Source organism: Pristiophorus japonicus, chromosome 15 (genome assembly GCF_044704955.1).
Source record: "Pristiophorus japonicus isolate sPriJap1 chromosome 15, sPriJap1.hap1, whole genome shotgun sequence".
NCBI lineage: Eukaryota > Metazoa > Chordata > Chondrichthyes > Pristiophoridae > Pristiophorus > Pristiophorus japonicus.
In genome coordinates this window covers 135,096,499-135,123,236 of record NC_091991.1, presented here as the reverse complement: position 1 = coordinate 135,123,236, position 26,738 = coordinate 135,096,499, and the positions used below count along the sequence as shown (strand labels likewise).

Below are 26,738 nucleotides of genomic sequence, written 5' to 3'. Positions count from 1 at the left end.
AAAGTTAATTAAATGTTTGTGAGCAAAAAATTATTTTTTGAAATTTTCTTTGTGTGTTTTAATACGGTTTAAAATAAACTTACTTTAATGGACAGGGTTTTTAAACATAAAAATGTGTCCTTAAATTTAATTTTTTTATGCTTTTACCAGGCGTAAGAGTTTGAAGGGAGCAAATGAATATGGGAACAGAGCAGGCAAAGGGATTACTGTGGACCGCCTTAAGCCAAATGGTGTGTTTCAGTAACAAAACAGAAAATGCTGGAAATACTCAGCAGGTCAGAGAGCATCTGTGGAGAGAGAAACAGAGTTAACATATCAAGTCGATGACCTTTCGTCAGAAATGGCGTGTTTCTGTGTTGTAATTTATTCGTAATTCCACATGTAATTTATCCACTGAATTGTCTTCTCTGTCTTTTCAGACCTTCATTATTTTTATATTTAAAAACCTCAGCATCTCATAAAACCCTGGACTTCGACCAAATACTTTTACCGAGAGCTGTGACTATATCGGCTGAACTTAGATTATGCATATGCCTATTTTCCCTGAATGAACCAGCAGTGTTCAGTCAGCGATACTGATGGAATATTCTTCTTTCATAAGAGCATAAGAACATAAGAATTAGGAACAGGAGTAGGCCATCTAGCCCCTCGAGCCTGCTCCGCCATTTAATAAGATCATGGCTGATCTGGTCGTGGACTCAGCTCCACTTACCCGCCCTCTCCCCGTAACCCTTAATTCCCTTATTGGTTAAAAATCTATCTATCTTTGACTTGAAAACATTCAATGAGCCAGCCTCAACTGCTTCCTTGGGCAGAGAATTCCACAGATTCACAACCCTCTGGGAGAAGAAATTTTTTCTCAACTCGGTTTTAAATTGGCTCCTCCGTATTTTGAGGCTGAGCCCCCTGGTTCTAGTCTCCCCCACCAATGGAAACAACCTCTCTGCCTCTATCTTGTCTATCCCTTTCATGATTTTAAATGTTTCCAGAAGATCACCTCTCATCCTTCTGAACTCCAAGGAGTAAAGACCCAGTCTACTCAATCTATCATCATAAGGTAACCCCCTCATTTCTGGAATCAGCCTAGTGAATCGTCTCTGCACCCCCTCCAAAGCTAGTATATCCTTCCTTAGGTAAGGTGACCAAAACTGCATGCAGTACTCCAGGTGCGGCCTTACCAATACCCTATACAGTTGCAGCAAGACCTCCCTGCTTTTGTATTCCATCCCTTTCGCAATGAAGGCCAATATTCCATTTGCCTTCCTGATTACCTGCTGCACCTGCAAACTAACCTTTTTTTGGGATTCATGCACAAGGAACCAGCAGCAGAGTGGTGCAGCGGAAGCGTGCTGGATCGAAACCATCCTCTGCTAACTGTAATCTTTAATGTGGGTGCAGCCAACACTTGCACTGCAACTAATCCCAGCTTTGACAAGAGTTCATGCACAAGGACCCCCAGGTCCCTTTGCACCACAGCATGTTGTAATTTCTCCCCATTCAAATAATATTCCCTTTTACTGTTTTTTTTCCCCAAGGTGGATGACCTCACACTTTCCGACATTGTATTCCATCTGCCAAACCTTAGCCCATTCGCTTAACCTATCCAAATCTCCTTGCAGTCTCTCTGAGTCCTCTACACCACCCGCTTTTCCACTAATCTTAGTGTCATCTGCAAATTTTGTTGCACTACACTCTGTCCCCTCTTCTAGGTCATCTATGTATATTGTAAACAGTTGTGGTCCCAGCACTGATCCCTGTGGCACACCACTAACCACTGATTTCCAACCGGAAAAGGACCCATTTATCCCGACTCTCTGCTTTCTGTTCGCCAGCCAATTCTCTATCCATGCTAATACATTTCCTCTGACTCCGCGTACCTTTATCTTCTGTAGTAACCTTTTGTGTGGCACCTTATCGAATGCCTTTTGGAAATCTAAATACACCACATCCATCGGTACACCTCTATCCACCATGCTCGTTATATCCTCAAAGAATTCCAGTAAGTTAGTTAGAAAGGATTTCCCTTTCATGAATCCATGCTGCGTCTGCTTGATTGCACTATTCCTATCCAGATGTCCCGCTATTTCTTCCTTAATGATAGTTTCAAGCATTTTCCCCACTACAGATGTTAAACTAACCGGCCTATAGTTACCTGCCTTTTGCCTGCCCCCTTTTTTAAACAGAGTCGTTACATTAGCTGCTCTCCAATCCACTGGTACCTCCCCAGAGTCCAGAGAATTTTGGTAGATTATAACGAATGCATCTGCTATAACTTCAGCCATCTCTTTTAATACCCTGGGATGTATTTCTTCAGGACCAGGGGACTTGTCTACCTTCAGTCCCATTAGCCTGTCCAGCACTACTCCCCTAGTGATAGTGATAGTCTCAAGGTCCTCCCTTCCCACATTCCTGTGGCCTGCAAATTTTGGCATTGTTTTCGTTTTTAGCATTTTTTACACTTTCTTCAGATAATTTTGAAAAACAAGAGGACAAATTTCAAAGCTTCATTGAGGTTAAATGCACATTGAGAGTTTTGTTCTAAGAAAGAGGCAGGCTGCACGAGAGAATGAAAAATGTGAATTCTGATTGCATACTTTTTTTTCATTAACTTCAGAAAGGGTGATACGCTGGGGGAAGAGAGAGGGAGGCAACAGCATTTTTCCTCATGCTAATTTGAGTATTTTTAAAACAAACCAAATTGAATTTTGAAATCCTTTTTTAGGGAATGAGATAAGAAGGCAGGGCAGAAGGGGGAGAAGAGAAGGGAGGCAAATAGAGGAAAGAAGGGAAGGAAGAGGGAAGGAAAGGAGAGGGGAGCGTGGAGGAACCAAGTAGAGGGAGGGGATCAGACTGGAAAGTTTAGGGGCCACGGAGGGAGGAGGTGAGGGTAGGATCAAGGGCATAAAGAAGGGAGAAAAATGATAGGGAGAAAAGAGGAGTGGAGGAGTGGGGAGTGGAGGAGTGGGGGGTAGAGATGCGGGGAGGTGAGGAGAGAAGAGGGGAGAAATGAGATGGAGAGGAAGGGGAGTGAATAACAAAACGGGAAGGGGTGAGGGTGAGAGAGGAAAGGGGAATACAGTAGAAAGATGGATAGGAAACAGGTTACAGTTGGGGGCCTCTCATCACCCAGCATTGTCGGCAGCGCGTAGGTGTGCAGCAGAGAGCGCATGTAGACGTGCGTAACAATGTTGCCACATGATGTGGAGGATACAGGGGTGAGTGGGTAATTCAAAAGCAAAAAGGTAGAGTTGTGATGGGGCGAATGCATGAGAGAAAGGAGAGGAGATAGTGGGCATGTACAGGGTTAGGTGTTGCAAGGGGCTCAATGGGGTGATGTGAGGCATTGGGAGAAGGGATTTGAAGGAAGCCACTGAGGGCAGTTTTCCTGAAGCCAATGTGCTTCTTTCCAGTCCACGCCACACCACCATTAAGTCCTACTCAAAAGAAAAAAAAGACAGTGAGCAGCAGAAGAGGACACAGAGAAGGACAGGGATAGAAGAGCAGAGCTGGAGAAAAAAAGACATCAGAGCCAGGGAAAAGAGTCACCCATTTTCTGCAACGTGCCATGTTCAAAGTCATAGGAGATCAATTGGTATAAAAATAAACCTCAGACCTTCCTCTGGACAAGTTATAATTAGTATAATTTGCAGCATAAAAACAACTAAATGCAGCCTTGTTTGTACAGCAACAACTTGCATTTATATAGCGCCTTTAACATAGCAAAACGTCCGAAGGCCCTTAACAACAGTGTTATCAATAAAAACATTTTTGACATCGAGCCACAGAAAGAGATATCAGGACAGATGACCAAAAGCTTGGTCAAGGAGGTAGGTTTTAAGGAGCGTCTTAAAGGAGGAGAGAGAGACTGAGAGGTTTAGGGAGGGAATTCCAGAGCTTAAGGATAATGCACCATTGGCATGGCTGCCAATGGTGGAGCGATTAAAATCAGGGATGCATAAGAGGCCAGAATGTTATTAAAAATGTATGAACTTTTATTAAAATAATCTTACTGCAATTACCTCACAACCACAGCTCCAACGTGAATTCAAGGTAAGCAGTATATGTGAATTACCAGCGATGGGAAGCATATAAATCACTTTGTAGTGAAGCTCACCGCAAACATAAATTCATAATGCAGTGATTTTCTCACAGCTTATCGAATAATGAAATCCTGAACTTAATAATTATTTGTGGAGCTGCAAATTAACAAAGCAAACTCTTGCTGACTTTGCACACTCTTATCACAGTTTGTACCAATAATGAAGTTAGTTTCTTTTGCAGTATTACGAATGAAACTTTACCCAATATTTCTCATCCAGAGAAAAGTTTATACGTTATTTTAAGCCAAAGTAACTCCTGCACCGATTTCTGTGTAACGATTTCTGTGGAATCAGTGCACGCCAGATCTTCAAAACATGAAGGCCTGACTATGCGTAAACATTGTTCCAGCTAAAATAACATAACACAAATGATCTCCAGTCAATCTAACTACTGGCAGGAGTACAACTCCCTTCGTGCAGTTATTCTGATAACTAAGCTGAACACGTGTACAGTTCGACAATATGAGCTACCAAACTTGGGCACTACTATTTTCTTAGAAACTCAGAAAATCACTTCACAAGCGCAGTTTGTTATGCATAATGGATTCCAAGTTTTAAAGGAAACCAAAACATCAGCTAGAAAAGTACAATGAGTGGAGGTAGACGGTATTTTTCATCGAATCATACAGACTTATAGCATACAGACTTATAGCACAGAAGGAGGCCATTCCACCTGTTGTGCCTGTGCTGGCTCTTAGAAAGAGCAGACGTGCTTCGTCCCACATTCCCGCCTTTTTATTCGTAAATTCCTCATCCTTAAGGGCCTGTCCAACTCCCTTTTAAAATTATTCATCGAATCAGCTCCATCACATTTTCAGGTAAGCCATTCCAAACTCCGACAAATCAATGAAAAGAATTTCCCTTTATCTTCTCTGTCAGCTGTGGCTCCGTGGGTAAGCACATTCGCCTCGGAGTCAGAAGGTTGTGGGTTCAAGTCCCACTCCAGGGACTTGAGCACGTAAATCTAGGCTGACACCAGTGCAGTGCTGAGGGAGTGCCACACTGTCGGATGAGACGTTCGGAAGAGACCTTAAGCCAAGGTCCCACCTGCTCTCTCAGGTGGACATAAAAGATCCCATGGCACTATTTCAAAGAAGAATAAGGGAGTTATCCCTGGTGTCCTGGCCAATATTTATCCCTCAATCAACATAACAAAAACAGATTATCTGGTCGTTATCACATTGCTGTTTGTGGGAGCCTGTGCAAGTTGACTGTCGCGTTGCCCACATTGCAACAGTGACTACACTCCAAAAGTACTTCATTGGCTGTAAAGCGCTTTGAGATGGTCGGTGGTCATGAAAGGTGATATATAAATGCAAGTCTTTCTTTCCTTCCCCTCTCGAACTTTTGGCAATAATTTTGAATCTATGACCTCTGGTTATTGACCCAATCGCCAGAGGGAATAGTTTTTCTCCAGCTACTCGATCAAAAGCTCTCATCATCTTGAAAACCTCTATTAGGTCACTCTTAATCTTCTCTGTTCCAAGGAGAACAATCCTAACTTTTACAACCTCTCCTCATAACTTAAGTCCCTAATCCCTGGAAACATCCTGGTAAACCTCTTCTGTACCATTTCTAATGCCTTTACATCTTTCCTGGTGCCCAGAATGTCCACAATATTCCAGTTCAGGCTTAACCATGATTTATAAAGTGCTAGCATGATCTGTTTGCTTTTATATTCTATAGCTATATTTATAAAGCCAGTCAGTTTTTTTAACCACCTTATCAATTTGCCCTGCCGCCTTTAATGATTTGTGTATATGGACATCAAGGTCCCTCTGCTCATCTACACTTCTCAAAATCATGCCCTTATAGCTTTTTCTATTCGTTCCTGGGATGTGGGCATCACTGGCAAGGCCAGCATTTATTGCCCATCTCTAATTGCCCTCAAAAAGGTGGTGTTGAGCCACCTTGTTGAACCGCTGCAGTCCCGGTGGTTAAGATAATCCCTCAATGCTGTTAGGGAGGGAGTTCCAGGATTTCGTGCCAGTGACGATGAAGGAATGGCAACATATTTCTAAGTCAGGATGGTGTGTGACTTGAAGGGGGACTTGCAGGCAGTGATGTTCCTGTGTGCCTGCTGCCCTTGTCCTTCTAGGTGGTAGAGATTGCAGGCTTTGGAGGTGCTACTGAAGTAGTCTTGGAGAGTTGTTGCAGTGCATCTTGTCGATGGTCTACACCGCATCTATGGTGTGCTGTTGGTGGAGGGAGTGAATGTTCAAGGTGGTGGATAGGCTGCCAATCAAGTAGGCTGCTTTGTCCTCTTCTTGAGTGCTGTGGGATCTGCACTCATCCAAGCAAGTGGAGTGTATTCCATCACACTCCTCACTTCTGCCTTGTAGATAGTGGAAAGTCTTTGGAGAGTCAGGTGAGGAACTTGCAGCAGAATACTCAGCCTCTGACCTGCTCTTGTAGCCACAGTATTTATGTGGCTGGTCCAGTTAAGTTTCTGATAAATGGTCACCCCGCAGGATGTTGATGGTGGGGGATTCGGCGATGGTAATGCAGTTGAATGTGAAGGGGCGGTGTTCGAGATATTTATTGCCTGGCACTTGTGTGGCATGAATGTTACTTGCCACTTATAAGCCCAAGCCTGAATGTCGTCCAGGTCTTGCTGTTTGCGGGCATGGACTGTTTCATTATCTGAGGAGCTGTGAATGGAACTGAATGTGCAATCATCAGCAAACATCCCCACGTCTGACCTTAGGGAAGATCATTGATGAAGCAAGCAGCTGAAGATGATTGGGCCTAGAACATTGCTCTGAGGAACTCCTGCAGCGATGCCCTGCGGCTGTGATGATTGGCCTCCAGCAACCACAAACATCTTTCTTTGTGCTTGGTATGATTCCAGCCAGGGCAGAGTTTTGGACAAAAGCTGTAATGAGGTCTGGAGCGGAGTGGTCCTGGCAGAACCCAAACTGAATATTGGTGAGAAGGTTATTGCTGAGTAAGTGGTGATTAGTAGCACTGTCAATGAAACCTTCCATCACTTTGCTGATGATTCAAAGCAGACTGATGGGTATAATTGGCTGGATTGGATTTGTCCTGGTTTTGTAGACAGGACATACATGGGCAGTTTTCCACATTGTCGGGTAGATGGCAGTGTTGTAGCTATCCTGAAACAGCTTGGCTAGAGGTGCAGCTAGTTCTGGAGCACAAGTCTTCAGCACAACAGCTGGAATGTTGTTGAGACCCATAGTCTTTGCTACATCCAGTGCGCGCAACCATTTCTTGATATCATGTGGAGTGAATCGAATTGGCTGAAGTCTGGCTTCTGTGATGGTGGGAACATCAGGAGGAGGCTGAGATAGATCATCCACTAAGCACATCTGGCTGAAGATGGTTGCAAATGCTTTAGCCTTATCTTTTGCATTCACATGCTGGGCTTCTTCATCAATGAGGATGGGGATGTTCCTGTTAGTTGTTTAATTATCCACCACCAGGAGGTGGTAATCAGCAGGAGGTTTCCTTGCCTATGCTTGCCCTGAAGCCATGAGACTTTGTAGGATCCTGAGTCAATGTTGAGAACTGTGTTTCCATTTTAGTCCTCCCAAAGTGCATCACTTCACACTTCTTCGCATTAACTCCACTGACATGCTTCTGCATATTTAACCATCCTGTCTATGTCTTTCTGAAGTCTAAAACTATCCTCACCACTACTGACTACATTGCCAAGTTTCGTCTCAACTGCCAACTTTATAATGCTGCTCCCCACAAGCGAGTCTAGGTCATTTATAAAAATTGAAGAGTAATGGACCCAAAAATGGCCCTTGGAGAACACCACTGCAAACCATCTCCCAGTCTGAAAAACATCATCCATCATCATGCTCTACTTCCTGTCACTTAGCTAATTCCATATCCATACTGACTTTCCCCTTAATTCAGTGAGCTTCCATCTTCTTAATAAAACTCCTGTATGGCACTTTGTCGAATACCTTCCAAAGGTCTGTATATACAACATCTACTGCACTGTCTTGATCAACCTTACCATTCAAAGAATCCAATTAAGTTAATAATATACGATTTGCCTTTAACAAATCCATGTTGACATTCCTTGATTAACCCATGCCTTTCCACGTGAAAGTTTATTTTGTCCTGATAATTGTTTCCAATAACTTTCCCACCATATATGTTAGGCTGACTGGCCTGTAGTATGCTCGTTTATCGCTCGTTCCTTTCTTGAATAGTGAAACATTAGCAACCCTCCAGTCCGCTGGCACTTCTCCTGTATCCAATGAGGATTGAAAGATTGTGACCAATGCCTCTGCTATTGCTACCTTTTCTTCTTTCTGCAACCGAGGATGCATTCCATCCAGACCAGGTGGCTTACCAACTTTCAGTAATACTAATTCTTTTAGTATATTTTCTCTATCTATTACTATCCTATCCATAACTTGCCTCTCCTTTTTTAGTATAACTTTCACATCATCTGCTTCCTTTGTGAAGACAGATGCAAAGTACGAATTTAATACTTTAGCCATGTCCTCTACCTTTACATGAAGATTTTCCTTTGGGTCCTTAACAGGCCCAACTTTTTCACTTTATGTTTATAAAATGTTAATGGATGACTTTGTCACGAAGTTTGAAACCTCACATTCAGTTGCTTCCCCCCGCCACCCCTCCCTTTTCTCACCAAGCCAAACCAAGACTGCCCATGCCCAAGCTCTGAACCCACATCTCTATCAAGTTTCTCTTGCGTTTCTCTTTATATCCTCTTGGAGCTCATCTTATCTATAAGACCCACTTCTTTCTCCCTTGACCACATTCCCACTAAACCTGGTGCCCGTGCTAGCTGACATTATCGATGATTCTCTGTCCTCAAGTACTGTCCTTCTCCCTATCAAAACCACGATCATCACCCTCCTGAAAAAATAACACCCTCAACCCTATCGTCATGGCAAATTACTGCCCCATCTCCAAACTCCCTTTCCTTTCAAATCCGTGCTTGTTTTTGCCGCAACCTTTAACTCGAATCCCCCAAGAATCTATTCTTGGCCAATGTTCCCTCCAATTTTTATTTCAGATGCGCGATCCCTTTCTACCTCTCCACATCTCTCTTGATCCCTTTACTGCTCTGTGCTGTCATAATGCTGTCTAACATTCAGTCTCGGATGAATTGCACCTTCCATAGTCTGAAATTCCCTCCCTAATCCCCTCCACCCGACCACCTTCATTTCCTCTCCTTAAAGCCCAACTCTTTGCCAAACTTTTGTTTACCCCCTCCTAGCTTCTTCTTTGATTTCGGGGACCATTTTTTTGATTAGGGACAAACAGGTTATTTTCCACTTGGCAGGCTGTAACTAGTGGGGTGTCGCAATGATCAGTGCTTGGTTCTCAGCTATTTACAATTTATATTAATGACTTAGATGAAGGGACTGAATGCAATGTATTCAAGTTTGCTGACGATACAAAGCTAGGTGGGAAAATAAGCTGTGAGGAGGACAGAGTCTCCAACAGGGATATAGACAGGTTAAGTGAGTGGGCAATAAGGTGGCAGATGTCATATAACGTGGGGAAATGTGACGCTATTCACTTTGGTAGGAAGAACAGAAAAATAGAATATTTTTTAAATGGTGAGAAACTATTAAATGTTGGTGTTGAGAGAGATTTAGGTGCCCTCATAGAGGAAACAAAGAAAGTTAGCATGCAGGTACACAAGCAATTATGAAGGCAAATGGCATGTTGGCCTTTATTGCAAGGGGATTGGAGTACAAGAGTAAGGAAGTCTTACTATAATTGTATAGGGCTTTGATGAGACCACACCTGGCAGACTCTGCATAGTTTTGGTCTCCTTATCTGAGAAAGGACATACATGCCTTAGTGGCGGTGCAACAAAAGTTCACTAGATTGATCCCTGGGACGAGTGGGTTGTCCTATGAGAAGAGATTGAGTAGATTGGGTCTATAGTCTCTGGAGTTTAGAAGAATGATAGTGATCTCATTGAAATATATAAGATTCTGAGGGGGATTGACAGGATAGATGATGCGAGGTTCTTTCCCCTGGCTGGAGAGTCCAGAACTAGAGGCATAGTCTCAGGTAAGGGGTCGGCCTTTTAAGACTGAGATGAGGAGGAATTTCTTCACTCAGAGGATTGTGAATGTTTGGAAGGGCTGTGGATGTTGAGTCGTTGAGTATATTCAAGGCTGAGATGGATAGACTTTTGGACTCTAGGGGAATCAAGGGATATGGAGATCAGATGGGAAATCAAATCAGCTCAAAGGGCCATCTGGCCTACTCCCGCTCCTAATTCTTATGTTATGATACCTCTGTGAATCTTTCCATGTCTAAGGCACTATATAAAAACAAGTTAATATTGCTGCAGTTCATATATTAGCAGCATTAACAATAACATTCTATGGTTTGATTTTTTCTGGTCCAGCTCACTACTTTTTGCGTATAAAACAATTATGCAGTAATCTAAATAGCTTTTTGATATGCACGTTAAATTTTTGTCTGTGAAGTGCTTTGGTTTTACTTTGTTAAAGGTGCTATGTTGATGGAAATTGCTGCTAAAATATTTATTTTTGTCTTTAAAAATACTCCATTTAATCATTAAATTGAATTCCTTCTTGCCTTCAGACAAGGACTCTTCATTCTTTGCATCATATTATCCTCCGCATAACATGGGCAATATAAGCAATAAATCAGCTCAACCATGACAACACTATCTCCATTTCCTCACTCGTGTTGAGTTGAGCAAACACACATTATCTTCATATTATCTCATGACCAAAGGGGTCTAACAAAAAAGACAGGTGCCAAGACTGCTTTTCCTGCATAGCCTTTTTTGTAAAAAAAAATCTTAGCTAAAAGAGAACAATGAAACAATTATCACATTGCACTGTGCTCAAATTAGCCAGCCAGTCCCACATAATATTCAATGATTTTTCTGCCCCCTTCCAACACTGCAATATTGAAACAAATCCAACCATAATCAGGCCTCTCAGAATATTATTTTTAAATAACTAGCTCCACAGAGCAGCTAGTATAACAATGAGGTCAGACATGTTGGAAAAGGTGACAATAAAAGTAGAAAATCAATTTGGTCTTTATTTCTGCATCAGTTCAGAGTGTCAAACAAATTCAACAGTTCACGAGAATGTCACACTTGTCAGTTCTTAAATAACATCCTTGAACACTGTGTGCAGATTTCATCAGTCATTCTGCTTTTGAGCCAATTAATGGTATTTGTATTTAACAATTTAGTACCGAATCTAGGACAAATCAAATTGCTAAGTCATTCACCTTGTTACGATCTGATCGATCTCAATCTATTTATAAAGGAGGTCTAACCAACATTAAGTTCAAATACAGGGAGAAAGCCAAGGCGCAACAATCAAAGACCAGTCATTATCAAAGGCAGACCAATATTTATTAAGTCGTTTTATGAAACCTGTTTACAAGAATTTCTGAATCTGAACAGAAGTACAGGTGCAACGTCGAAAATCCGGAGTTCCGGAATCTGGGATGATCGGTGGCAGAGTCGTCCAGAATCCGTAAAATGTTCCAGAATCTGGATCCGTCGACACTGCCGACCTCGGGGCCCCAACACTGTCAGACTTCGGGCCTCAACTCGCTGCCACTGCCCTTATCTCGGGGTCTCCTCGCCGGCCCGTCCGAACACCTCCTCGGCGGGGCCTCACCCAAACACCTCCTCCGCAGAGCCAGCCAACCCGAACACCTCCTCGGCGGGGCGCAGCCCGACGACCACCTCGATGGGGCCGGCCGACTCGAACATCTCCTCGGCAGCCCCCACCCCCACCCATCATTTCTGATGTTCTGAAATCCAGAAATACCTGAACCTGGGCTCGGGTGTTTCCGGATTCGTGACGTCAGAAACACATTCGAAAGTCCGGAAAAACACGAAGTCCGGAATGGCCTCAGTCCTGAGGATTCCGGATTTTAGGTGCTGCACCTGTATTTGAAACTTTTTAAAGTCCTAAGTGACGTGTATGTGAAGAATGATAACAATAGGAACAGTCAAGCATTCCAATGGAACCGACAATAAAAGAGTTCTCCTCATCAGAGAAAAGGAAATGTTCAACATTACCTGTGCCATTCCTGCGAGAAGCACAAATCCACTCACAAAATCATGTCAATGATGTAAAGAAGCTTGCACATAAAACAAACAACTGGGAACTTTACTTTACATGAGGATGAAAGGAACAGAACATTTAAAAAAAAAGTAAAAGTCCATTCAGTTCTTGTCAAAAATATTGTGCAAAATGTTATTCACCATACTGTCCCTTGTAACTGTATCTGTGCAAACTGAGTATAATTCTGATCTTCGTTTTGTAATTTCTTTTCACTTTTCACCCATTTCCAAGGCATTGATTCCCTGGTATTAGCTATATTTCATTATGTTTCCACATATTCCAGTGGCGCTGCCTACTTTGGATACAAAAGTAATATAAATAACGGTTAAAAGCGTGGAATAAAAATCTGAGAATTGAGGTATCCCAGAATTTGACAATACCGAATGGAAAAAACAATTTTCCCAGTTTATCTCTAACTATTTAGAGGCTACAGTCTCATGCAAGCAACATTTAGAACTCTTTAAAAACATTAGGGAGGAGCAAGGATATGTTTTCCAACATTGAGTGTACTTTCTGCTTATTAAAAAGACATGTAAACAAGAGTGCATTAAATTGGGTCCATCCAATCCCTCTCTCAAAAATATATATATATTTCTCAACAATAACGTTGCAGACGGATACATAGTTAACAAATACATCCATATAAAATACCAGAACTGGTCTTATGTATGAACCACAGCTGATGGAATATACCAACCTCTTTCCAGTACAGAGGAACAGGTCAGGGAAATAATTCCACCTTCAAAGAAAGCTGCACCAACGCTATTTCTAATGCAGATTTTAATAATATATTATATAGATATGGATTTAACTTGTGCATGTAATTAAACATTTAAAAATCCTGTCAATCCATTGACAGAATTACATTACTGAAAAACTGTTATTTTATTAAAATCACAGGAGCAGTTTCATCAACTGTGCAACATCTACCAGTTATTATTTTGACCAAGGTTTTTTCAGAATACTTTGCTTCGATATTAATAGAAATTGAGACAGAACTAGAAGCTCTATATTTTTAGTTCCTCATTTGAAAATCCTATGTTTTAAAACAGCTAATTGCTCAAGTTAAGTAGCAAAAAAATTCATGGTCAACTTTTAAACAAAATAAATTTATATGTATATTAAATATCTGACATCTGCAAGCACTGTGCTACTTGATTTCTTCTTCTCATAACTTTTGTGTCAATATTTTCCATTATAAAATTATTTTGTCCACATTTATAATGGAAAATGCTTTTGTCAACTTGGTATTCTGACTGCACAATCTGGCCAACGGGTTTCCACAATTCTCTCAAAATACTTCTTGAATTTGTCTTTTCATCCATCATTTTGTCTTCAGTAACTATAATTTCAATGTTCAAAGTAAGAGTGTAAACAAAATGAACAAAAAAAATTCAACAAATTCAACAAAAGTTCTTATTTCACAATTAAATTGTATTTTAAGAACTTAAGAAATAGGAGCAGGAGTGGGCCATTTGGCCCCTCGAGCCTGCTCCGCCATTCAATAAGATCATGGCTGATCTAATCATGGTCTCAGTTCCACTTCACTGCCCGCTCCCCATAACCCTGTACTCCCTTATCGCTCAAAAATCTGTCGATCTCGGCCTTAAATATATTCAATGACCCAGCCTCCACAGCTCTCTCGGGCAGAGAATTCCATAGATTTCCAATGCTCTGAGAGAAGAAATTCCTCCTCATCTCAGTTTTAAATGGGCGGCCCCTTATTCTGAGACTATGGGCCCAAGTTTCCACATGATTTGCGCCTGATTTTTAGGAGCAACTGGTGGAGAACGGACTATCTTAGAAATCGCAATTCTCCACATTTTTTTTCTGCAGTTCTAGTCAGGTAGAACAGTTCTACTTTGGAACAGAATTTTTTCTTCAAAAGTGGGCGTGTCAGGCCACTGACGCCTGATTTGAAAGTTTCCACAGTGAAAACGTACTCCAAACTAAAGTAGAATGGAGCAAGTGAAGATTTTTGTAGAACTGAAAAAACCTGTTCTGCACATTAAAAAATCAGGCGCAGGTTACAAATTAGGCGTCCAGAACGAGGTGGGGGGGGGGGGGGGGGGAAGGGAAGTCATTAAATTCTATAATAAATCCTTATTTATACTTCTACAAATATTATACAAATAAATCCAACCTGAATAAACATTTATAAGCAAAGAAAAGATTAAATAAACCATCTTCCTACCTGTGTGAAAGTGCTTCAGGCAGGCCTTTCAGGACCGAAGGCTGAACGGGCCGGTCCGAGACTTCGGGCAATGCCCGTCCCCAGCACCAGATTTACAGGTAGGTGGCGTTGGGTTGGGTCGGGTCGGGGAGGGGAGGTTCAGTTCGGGTCGGGGGGGGGGGGGGGGGAAGAGAGAGAGAGAGGGAGAGAGGGGGGGGGAAGAGAGGGGGGGGGAGAGAGAGGGAGGAGGGAGGGAGGGAGAGAGAGAGAGAGAGGGAGGGGGGGGCGGAGAGAGAGGGGGGGGCGGAGAGAGAGGGGGGGGCGGAGAGAGAGAGGGAGGGGGGGCGGAGAGAGAGAGGGGGGGGCGGAGGGAGAGAGAGAGGGGGGGGCGGAGAGAGAGAGGGAGGGGGGGCGGAGAGAGAGAGGGAGGGGGGGGGGAGAGAGAGAGAGAGAGAGAGAGAGGGGGGAGGTCAGGTCGGATCCAGTCCGGGAGCGGGAGTCGGGTCGAATCCAGTGGTGGGGGGGGGTCGGGGAGGCGGGAGCGCGGGTCGGGTCGGGTCCAGTCGGGGAGTTGGGGAGCGGGAACAGGAGCGCGGGTAGGGTCGGGTCGGGTCCAGTCGGGGGGGCGGGGAGCGGGAACAGGAGCGCGAGTCGAGTCGGGTCAGTCGGGGGGGGGGGGGGGGTCACGGGTGTCGGGTCTGGTCCGAAGGCAGGGGGGGGGGGTCGGGGAGCGGGTGTCGGATCTGGTCTGGTCCGGAGGCAGGGGGAGGGGTGGAGCGGGTGTCGGGTCTGGTCCGGAGGCAGGGAGGGGCGGGGAGCGGGTGTCGGGTCTGGTCTGGTCCGGAGGCAGGGAGGGGGGGGGGGGAGCGGGTGTCGGGTCTGGTCGGGGTGGGGGGGGGGGGGGGGGGGGGAGCAGGAGCTGGCCGTGGGAGGAGCCCTATTCACACAGCCCCAGTGAGGCCATTCAACCAGGGCTAGGGGTTGCGTGCTTCGGGCCCCTTCCACACAGTTCGGCGCCTGGAGCTACTGCACTTGCGTGCCCACTGTAGCGCGCATGTGCAGAGGTCCCAGCACTGTTTTCAGCGCAGGGACCTGGCTCCGCCCCCCCACAGTTCGTGCTGGCTGCGCCGAGGGCCAGAGGACCTGCAAGTAGGTGGAGAATACCGAGGATTTTTTTAGGCGCACTTCGTGGCGCGAAAAACGGGCGTCCAGGTCGGGACTGCGCCGTTCTAGGCGCGTGTGGAAACTTGGGCCCTATGTCCCCAGTTTTAGTTTCCCCGATGAGTGGAAATATCCTCTCTGCATCCACCTTGTCGAGCCCCCTCATTATCTTGTATATTTCAAAAAGAAAACCTCTCATTTTTCTGAACGCCAATGTGTATAGGCCCAACCTACTCAACCTATCTTCAGAAGTCAACCCCCTCATCTCCGGAATTAACCGAGTGAACCTTCTCTGAACAGCCTCCAATGCAAGTATATCCTTCCTGAAATATGGAGACCAAAACTGTACTCAGTACTCAAGTTGTGGCCTTACCAATACCCTGTACAGTTGTAGCAGGACTTCTCTGCTTTTATATTCCATTCACCTTGCAATAAAGGCCAACATTCCATTTGCCTTCCTGATTACTTGTTGTCCCTGCATACTAACTTTTTGTGTTTCATGCACAAGGAACCCAGGTCCCTCTATACTGTAGCACTTTGCAATTTTTCTCCATTTAAGTTATAGTTTGCTTTTCTATTTTTTCTGCAAAAGTGGATAACTGCACATTTTCCCACGTTATACTCTGTCTGCCAAATTTTTCCCCACTCACTTAGCCTGTCTATCCCTTTGCAGATTCTTTGTGTCCTCCTCACAATTTGCTTTCCCAACCGTCTTTGTATCATCAGAAAACTTGGCTACATTACACTTGGTCCCTTCATGCAAGTCATTGATATAGATTGTAAATAGTTGAGGCCGCAGCACCGATCCCTGCGGCACCCTACTACTCACTGTTTGCCAACCGGAAAATTACCCATTTATCCCAACTCTCTGCTTTCTGTTAGTTAGCCAATCTTCTATCCATGCTAATACATTACCCCAACCCCGTGAACTTTTATCTTGTGCAGAAACCTCTTATGTGGCACCTTATCAAATGCCTTCTGGAAATTCAAATACACCACCATCCATTGGTTCCCCCTTATCCACCCTGATTGTTACATCCTCAAAGAATTACAGCAAATTTGCCAAACATGATTTCCCTTTGATTGAATCATGCTTTTCCAAATGTCCCACTACTTAATACTGGACTCTAACATTTTCCCAACGACAGATGTTAGGCTAACTGGTCTATAGTTTCCTGCTTTTTGTCGGTCTCCCTTTTTAAATAGGGGCGTTATATTTGCGGTTTTCCAATCCGCTGGGACCACCCCAAAATCCAGGGAATTTTGGTAGATTGCAACCAATGCATCCACTATCTCTGCAGCCACTTCTTTTAAGACCATAGGATGTAAGGGCATCAGGTCCAGGGGACTTGTCTGCGTTTAGTCCTATTATTTTACCAAGTACTACTTCCCTCCCTATAGCCCCTTGATTATCCACTATTGGGATGTATTTAGTTTCTTCTACCATGAAGACCAATACAAAAGATTTATTCAACGTCTCTGCCATTTCCCTATTCTCCATTATTAATTCCCCAGTCTCACCCTCCAGGGGACCAACATTGACTTTAGCCACTCTTTTCCTTTTTATGTACCTGTAGAAACGCTATCTGTTTTTATATTTCGTGCTAGTTTATTTCCATAATCTATCTTCCCTCTCCATCATTGTTTTAGTCATTCTTTGCTGGCATTTAAAAATTTCCCAATCCTCTGGCCTCCCACTAGTCTTGGTTACATTGTATGGCCTTGTTTACAATTTGATACCATCCCTTATTTCCTAAGTTAGCCACGGATGGTTATCCCTTCTCTTACAGTCTTTCCTTCTCATTGGGATATATTTTTGTTGCGAGTTATGAAATAGCTCCTTAAATCACTGCCACTGCTCATCAACTGTCCCACACTTTACTCTATTTTCCCAGTCCACTTTAGCCAACAGTGCCCTCATACCTTTGTAGTTTCCTTTATTTTTGTACTTCAATATCATTATTGAAGTTTTCAGGTGAAGACCTCAGCCTCTGCCAAATGCCTGGGCTTGGAGTTGTTATTTTTGCCCAGTTTTGACACGATGAATTTGGATTCTGCACATGTACAGTGTATCTCATTTCCCAGGATGCATCAGTACCAGCCAGCTATAATGATAATATATTTTCCTTAGCTTCTAGCAGTTTCTGCTCAAATGTTTTTCAAAATTGTTGCAGAACAAATTTTAAAAGCTTTACAACAGCAAACCACGCTGAATGTTTGGGTTCAACGCGCCTACTGTAGCCTTTGTTTCGCGTTCTACAAACTGTAAGAGAGGGGGAAGAGGAGGGGAAGAATGTGTCTTTCTTCATGTAACATGACATCAATTTTCAAAATGGCAATTGAGTTTTGAAACTGATAGATGACCTCACTTGTGCATTTTTGACAGTTAGAAAAAGAAAATGCTTATGCCTGGAGACAAACATTCTAATTTCGAATTGAAAGCAAAGAGAGATCAAGAGACGGTGGTCCCAATATTGACGGGGCAGATTTTCCGAATGAGGGTACAAAGTTTCGGACAGACAGGGAACACACATTGGAGCAGCCACGGCCGCAGGTAAGGAGCCTGCAGATGCTAGTGGGAGCGTGGTGGCTTGTGGGAGGAGGGTGTCCAATCCCAGAGTAGCAAATAAACTTGTGGAGGGTTGGGGGGGGAAGCACTCATGCTCCTACTGGCCCACAAGCGATGCTGTATGAGCACTTACCTTTTTCCCGAAGCTGTCGCATCTACCTCGAGTTGCCAGGTTTCCCGAGGCCTGGGAAACCTGACCGGCCAAGGTTAAGCCTGTAAGGGAAGTTAAATGTGAAGGACCCAGCCTCATTATAATATGCGTCATCAGCCGGTTTTCTTAAAGGGATCAAGGCCAAATTTCTTTTGACATTTGTGCTGTCAGTGTTCTTCGGCACTGAGGTGCTGGAAACACTGACAATCACTTAACAGAGGTGCAGGGTTGCACCCAGGCTCTCCCATGACTTATGGAGGGAATCATGGCACACAGGGAGGTCCTCTTCCCTTCACATGGGCGGAAGAGACTTCCCTAGGAGATCAACACAGCCTGGTTGCATAGTGCAGAGGAGGGCACACGCAGGGATGTCAGCAGAACCCGAGTGCAGCACCACAAACGTTTTAATGATCCTGGGAGCGGGTTGGCTGCCCGCCCCCTGTCCTGCCTTCGTTAAACCTGGAAGTGCGTGGGTTGGGATTGGATTTGAGATTTTTTTTTAAATGGTTGCCTCTCACCCGACCCAGACCCATCCATTTTGGGGTTAAAATTACCAGCTGTCTCTCGCTCTCTCTCTCTCTCTCTTTCAAAGCTATCAATAATTTCAAACTGTTGTAACTTAACACAGGTGAGGATATTCAGAGCCTATTTGCCTGAGCAACTTTCAAAATTCAATTAATTTGTTTACATTTTGAAAGAACAGAAAGCTCAAACTCAGATGACGAAAAACACATCGGGCTGGATTTTATGAACCTCGGCAGGTCTGTGGCAGGTGACGTCGATGGTGGGCCCCGACCCCACTGCTGTTTCCATCCCGGCCTCTGAACTGAATTTCCCCTGATTGAGCTTGTTTAGAGGAAGCGGGTCTGGTGACGTCATTTGATGATGTGTCATCAGCCGGTTTTCTTAAAGGGACCAAGGCCAAATTTCTTTTGACATTTGTTCTGTCAGTGTTCTACAGCACTGAGGTGCTGGAAAGACTGACAATCACTTAACAGAGGTGCAGGGTTGCACCCAGGCTCTCCCATGACTTATGGAGGGAATCATGGCACACAGGGAGTGGGCGGAAGAGACTTCCCTAGGAGATCAACACAGCCTGGTTGCATAGTGCAGAGGAGGGCACAAGCAGGGATGTCAGCAGGACCTGAGTGCAGCACCACAAACATTTTAATGATCTCAATACATCACGAAACGTTAGTAGAAAGCCACACTCACCTTCATCCTGTTGTGCCTCTCATCACATTCCCATCAATCTGCCTTTCCTACCCTACTCCTGCATGTCCTTATTCACACCAACTTCCCTTGCACCTCGACTCATCCCTCTCCATCAACATTATCACAACCCCATCTCACTAGCCACCTTCACCTTTGTGTAATCATACTGACTAACAACACACAAAGGGTTGACACTTGGGTGTTTTATGCAATGTTCATGTAAAGTTTCTGTTAATGTAGCATCAAACATTGAAACTTTAATTTTCAACACTTTGCGTTCTTGGACAAATTTGTGTGCACCTTTGGAAGTGGCTTAGTGCGTTGCCGTGAATGGTGAGATATAACGGTACCCCCTGCAATGGTGATGATTGTGAAAGGAATGGATTGGGCATTGTCGGGATGGTTTATGGTGTTGGTGTGGGGTGGTGCCAAACCTGGTGCATCATTTGGCAGCCAGGGTATACAGTGTCAAGTGAAGTAAATAGGACCATGTTGTGGCCATCCCTGGCAGCAACGTGGTCGGGTGCTGATGCCCTGTGTCCTTTGTCCTGTGCAGAATCAGTTGATTGCGGAGAAGGTTGGTGGTGTTGCAAATACTGCTGGTGTGTCTGGTGATGTTGGTGTTGGGGCTAATCATGGTGGGATTCTGTGGACCAAGGTGAGAGAGTTTCCATGCTGATGGATTAGATGGCAGATGAAGTCGAGATGACAGAAGCAATCTGTCAATGGTGGGAGAGGTAAAGAAGTTAGACTGGATGGAGACTTGTGTAAAGACTTGCAGCATCCAGAATCTGTAGTGGAAATGCAGTTTAGAGAAGCTAGTGGTTAAGGGAACATTTCTCAATCAGCTGGGAGTTTTGACTTGACATTTGATGCTGCCAACTCATCAGCTGATTCAATGGCCAGCTGACCTCCCGCCTCAGCTTCACAAACGAGGTCTAGGCACAGCGGGAAACCAGTGGGCAACCTGTCAAATCCAAAAAGCTGTGGAAAAACATTGATAAGTGGCTGTAAACAAGCCACTCATGATTTTCATTGCCTCCTCGCAGCTGCGTGTCAGGCCTGCTCAGCGCTGACAGATCCGACGTTTGCTAAAGGTGTGTGGTAGTGGGTTCACAGTGTGATCCTGACCCGCTGGGGAAAAAAAACACTTTCCCACCTGACTGGCCACCAATCACACCGTGTGCGCGCGCGCGTGTGTGTGTGTGTGTGTGTGTGTGTGTGTCTGCTTGATTTGCTTTCTAAACTTTACAGAATGATTATAATTCAAATACAAACAAAAACTACAATAACTACGTAATCAGAACAGTCTATCATATTTGAAATGGATATATGTGTTTTCTCTCACGAAAATGTGATAAATGGGAAGTATGACGCACAGGAAAGTACGCACTAGACTTTTACAGATATTTTGTAGCTCAAAAGAACACAAATATGGCACCATTCCAGATTTTGTCAGATATGTTTTTATACAAGAACTTAAGAAATAGGAGCAGGAGTAGGTTATAAGGCCCCTTGAGCCTGCTCCGCCAATCAATAAGATCATGGCTGATCTGATCATGGACTCAGTTCCACTTCCCTGCCCGCTCCCCAGAACCCCTTATCCCCTTATCGTTTAAGAAACTGTCTATTTCTGTCTTAAATTTATTCAATTTCCCAGCTTCCACAACTCTCTGAGGCAGCAAATTCCACAGATTTACGACCCTCTGAGAGAAGAAATGTCTCCTCGTCTCAGTTCTAAATGGGTGGCCCCTTATCCTAAGATCTAGTTCTAGTCTCCCCAACCAGTGGAAACATCCTCTCTGCATCCATCTTGTCAAGCCCCCTCATAATGTTACACGTTTCAATAAGATCACCTCTCATTCTTCTGAATTCCAATGAGTAGAGGCCCAACCTACTCAACCTTTCCTCATAAGTCAACCCACTCATTCCTGGGATCAACCTAGTGAACCTTCTCTGAACTGCCTCCACAGCAAGTATATCCTTTCGAAATATAGAAAACAAAACTGCACGCAGTATTCCAGGTGTGGCCTCACCAATACCCTGTACAGCTGTAACAAGACTTCCCTGCTTTTATACTCCATCCCCTTTGCAATAAAGACCAAGATTCCATTGGCCTTCCTGATCACTTTATTTCTTTATTTCTTTAGTTAGCCATGGATGGCTTTCTTTTCTCTTGCACCCTTTCCTCCTTACTGGAATGTATTTTTCTTGAGAGTTGTGAAATATCTCTTTAAATGTACACCACTGTTCATCAACCATCCCACACGTCAATGTGTTTTCCTAGTCCACTTTAGCCAACTCTGCCCTCATACCTTCATAGTCTCCTTTATTTAAGCTTAGTATGCTGGTTAGAGATCCAACTTTCTCACCCTCCATCTGAACTTGAAACTCAATCATGCTATGATCACTCATTCCAAGGGGATCCTTTACGAAGGGATTGTTTATTAATCCTGTCTCATTACACAGGACCAGATCTAGGATAGCCTGGTCCCTGGGTGGTTCCGTTACATACTGCTCAACTCCTTCGACTAATGCAGTTTAACTTCCAAGCAAATTTGCTTAAAGACAACTTTTTGTTCTTTCCCACCTTCTCCAGTTGACAGGATTCCATATGTACATACCACACACTGGACAAGAAACATGTAATCTCAAGGTAAATCTTCTAGAATGTACCCGATAGCCGTCATAGAATGATGCAGCATATGATGCACAACGTCCCTCCTCCCTTTCCATAGTGCTCTCACAGGTTGGTTCACCTCTCCTACCTTGCCAATGCCTGAACCTTGGCAGCATGTCGTTCTTCCTGCTCTGCCAGTTTCTTTTTCTGGTTGTCAATATCTTGCCTGAGCGCTGCAGAATGTTCCATCTCACCATCAAGTAAGTTTCGCAGTGATCTGGAAAAAAGAGAGCACCATCTGTTATACCAGACCATCAAAGGCGTTTGCTGCAGCAAGTGCAAAGCCATAAAAAATTAAAACTACTATATAACTTATGCAAGTTGCTGGAGCTCCTCAGCATCATGCCATTAATAGTTGTAGTGAAATTATGCATTTTTACTCTCACAGTACAATTTGATATTTTACACATCTTACAGAAGAAATATTCTCCACAGGCTGAATGAATATCACCAATTTGCTATAATCGATACACTCATTTTTTGGGGTGGGGAAATGAAATTTAACATTATTTATTTCAAGAACTGCAGCACCATTCTTTCCACAAAATAGAAAATTATCATCTACCAAGAGAATTCAAAAAATAAATGCCTTCTGGTCATCTCGCACCCCTCAAACCCCACCCAAATTCCTCTCACCAAAATATCCTTACTTCTTTCTTCCCTCGGCCTCTGCAATGAACCACCCCTCATCCTTGGCACCATCAATCCACCTCAGCTGACTTTAACCTTTCTACAACGAATTCACAACCGTCCTATCCCTTCTAAACCTTTCCCTCAATATAAACTTTCCTACCCCTCAACTGTGCCATTTCCTGTGCGCTCTCTACTCCTGTGGCTTTGATCAAGGGGACAAGGTTTTCTCCAACCTCCTCCTTGTATCCCTCATCACTCACATTCCCTGCCCTTCTTCAACCTTGCTTCTTTCAGCATCCACCCATGGAAAAAGTTCTCCCCCAATTGCTCAGGCCAAACATGTGCCCTTAAAGAAAAAGGCTGGGAAAAATAATTCTAGAGCCCCCTGGATGTCTAGGGACTGAAAGGGGAGGATTAAGAAAAAAAGGGACGCCGGCTAAATACTTTAGAATCTTTAGAGGAATATCGACATTTAAGAGGCAAAATTAAAAAGGATATTAGGAATGCTAAGAGAGAGCACGAGAAATTCTTGGCCAGTATAATTAAGGAAAATCCTAAGATGTTCTATAAATACATTAAGAGTAAGAGGGTAACTATAGAAAGGGTAGGGCCTATTAGAGACCATGAGGGTAATCTTTGTGTGGAGGCAGAAGATGTTGGTAGAGTTCTTAACGAATACTTTGCATCTGTTTTCACAAAGGAAAGAGGTTATGCAGATACTGCTATAGAGGTGGAGTGTGATAGTCTGGATGAAATAAATATAGTGAGAGAGGAAGTATTAAGGGGTTTAGCAGCTTTCAAAGTAGCTAAGTCCCCAGGTCTAGATGAAATGCATCCCATGCTGTTGAGCAAAGTAAAAGAGGAAATAGCAGAGGCCTTGACCATCATTTTCCAGTCCTCTTTGTATATGGGCATGGTGCCGGAGGATTGGAGGACTGCTAATGTAGTACCCTTGTTTAAGAAGGGAAAAAGGGATAGGCTGAGTAATTACAGGCCTGTCAACCTAACCTCAGTGGTGGGAAAATTACTGGAAAAAATCCTGAGAGGATAAGTTTGCATTTGGATATGCAAGGATTAATTAGGGACAGTCAGCACGGATTTGTAAGGGAAGATAGTGTTTGATTAACCTGATTAAATTTTTTGAGGAGGTAACCAAGAGGGTCAATGAGGGTAGTGCATATGATGTAGTATATATGGACTTTAGCAAGGCTTTTGATAAGGTCCCGCATGGTAGACTGGTCATGAACGTTAAAGCCCATGGGATCCAGGGCAAAGTGGCAAGTTGGATCCAAAATTGGCTTGGAGGTAGGAAGCAAAGGGTAACGATTGATGGATGTTTTTGTGACTGGAAGGATGTTTCCAGTGGGGTTCCGCAGGGCTCAGTATTGGATCCCATGCTTTTTGTGGTACATATCAATGATTTAGATTTGAATATAGGGAGTATGATTAAGAAGTTTGCAGACGACACTAAAATTGGCTGTGTGGTTGATAATGAAGAGGAAAGTCATGGGCTGCAGGAGGATATCAATCTACTGGTCAGGTGGGCAGAGCAGTGGCAAATGGAATTTAATTCAAAGAAGTGTGAGGTGATGCACTTTGGGAGGAAAGGGGAGACACATTAAGCATTGGGCCACTTAATAGTGTAGATGAACAAAGGGACCTTGGAGTGCTTGTCCACAGATCCCTGAAAGTAGCAGGCCAGGTGGATAAGGTGGTTAAGAAGGCATACGGAATGCTTGCCTTTATTGGCCGAGGCATAGAATATAAGAGCAGGGAGGTTATGCTTAAATTGTATAATGCTTTGGTTAGGCCACAGCTGGAGTACTGCGTGCAGTTCTGGTCACCGTATTATAGGAAGGAAGGACGTGATTGCACTGGAGAGGGTGCAGAAAAGATTTACTAGGATGCTGCCTGGAATGGAGAACCTTAGTTGAGGACAGATTGGATAGGCTGGGTTTGTTCTCATTGGAACAGAGGAGGTTGAGAGGAGACCTCATTGAGGTGTACAAAATATTGAGGGGCCTGGACATAGTGGATAGTAAGGGTCTATTCGCATTGGTGGAGGAATCTATTACGAGGGGGCATAGTTTTAAGATAGTTGGTGGAAGGTTTAGAGGGGATTTGCAGGGTTACGGACCTAGAGCTGGTAATTGGGATTAGACTGGATGACCTTTTGTTGGACGGCGCAGATATAATGGTAAGTACTGCAGGGAATAGAATACGGTCAAGGTGATCTCCTGGGCTAGTTTCGATCACCTGGATGGGTCGGAGAGGAATTTTCCCAGATTTTTTTCTTCCTAAATTGGCCTGGGTTTTTAATCTGGTTTTTACCTCTCCCAGGAGATCACACGGCTCCGGCTGGGGTGGAGTGTAGAATGTTTCAGTATAAGGGGTGTCGCAGTTGTGTGAGGCGGACTGGTTGGGCTGGGTGCTCTTTGCCTTTCCGTCAAAGTTCATAGGTTTATATGTAACCTTTAGGGCTGCTGACCAAGGGCCGTGCGACTCTTTGTTGGACGGCGCGGACACGATGGGCCAAAATGGCCTCCTTCTGCGCTGAATAATTTCTATGTTTCTAATTCACTTGCAGCTGCATGTTCAAATTCCTGACAGCCTCAACTTTGACCACAATACCTCTGCAGCTGTTAATTTGCTCAACCACTCCCTCGCCTCTGCTTTTGGTGTCACTGTCCCCAGCAAAATATTTGCTGTTTTCCATCCCTGTTGTTCCCCTGGTATAGCCCCCATATTTACTCTCTAAAGTCTGAATGGTGCAAACTTAAGCATACCTGATGCAACTGGCTTAGACATCCATTGTCAGATATGGCTTGACGATCAAGCTCTCCTCTGCCAAAACTGTACGATATTCTAGGATAATTCTGGGGGGGGGAAGGAGTACCCCCAGGCTCCATTTTCTACTGCAGAATGGCTCCTTAAATCTCCTTCCAGTGCCACTTCCACCCTCATCTCTAATAAATGAGAATAGCTCATAGATTTCTTTGTCACCAATATAGAGATGACTCGTTCAGCTACATCTGCTGCTTCCGCACCATCCGTTTACCAGCTAGAGCCAAACTTCGCTCAGTCTGCCTCCTATTCTAGCCCTGTTACCATCTCTCGTTGGTCCCACGTCTCCCCACTGCCCTCTCAAAACCCATTCATCATTGTGAACGGCTTTCTGCTGCCTTCAACCATTTCCACCCAACTTCCTTCTTGACTGACAATGTAATAAGTAACACAGATACATAGAAAATAGGTGCAGGAGTAGGCCATTCGGCCCTTCGAGCCTGCACCACTATTCAATATGATCATGGCTGATCATGCAACTTCAGAACCCCATTCCTGCTTTCGCTCCATACCCCTTGATCCCTTTAGCCGTAAGGGCCTCACACCCTTTTGAATATATCTAACGAACTGGCCTCAACAACTTTCTGTGGTGGAGAATTCCACAGGTTCACAATTCTCTGAGTGAAGAAGTTTCTCCTCATCTCGGTCCTAAATGGCTTACCCTTTATCCTTAGACTGTGACCCCTGGTTCTGGACTTCCCCAACATTGGGAACATTCTTCCTGCATCAAACCTGTCTAATCCCGTCAGAATTTTATATATTTCTGAGATCCCCTCTCATTCTTCTAAATTCCAGTGACTATAAGCCTAGTCGATCTAGTCTTTCTTCATATGTCAGTCCTGCCATCCCGGGAATCAGTCTGGTGAATCTTCGCTGCACTCCCTCAATAGCAAGAATGTCCTTCCTCAGATTAGAAGACTAAAACTGCACACGATACTCAAGGTGTGGTCTCACCAAGGCCCTGTACAACTGCAGTAAGACCTCCCTGCTCCTATACTCAAATCCCCTCGCTATGAAGGCTAGCATGCCATTTGCTTTCTTTACTGCCTGCTGTACCTGCATGCCTACCTTCAATGACTGATGTACCATGACACCCAGGTCTCGTTGCACCTCTCC

General features: G+C 44.1%; 1 protein-coding gene across 5 annotated transcripts in view; it reads right to left on the bottom strand.

Annotated features, from left to right (window-relative positions):
* The window catches only part of snx29 (sorting nexin 29), a 751,140-nt gene that overhangs the window by 507,195 nt on the left and 217,207 nt on the right, over window positions 1–26,738 (bottom strand). For all 5 annotated transcript variants that reach the window (XM_070856731.1, XM_070856732.1, XM_070856735.1 and 2 more), the window contains exon 13: window positions 22,234–22,362. In XM_070856731.1, coding sequence (XP_070712832.1) covers window positions 22,234–22,362 — 129 coding nt within the window. The remainder of the gene's footprint in view (window positions 1–22,233; window positions 22,363–26,738) is intronic.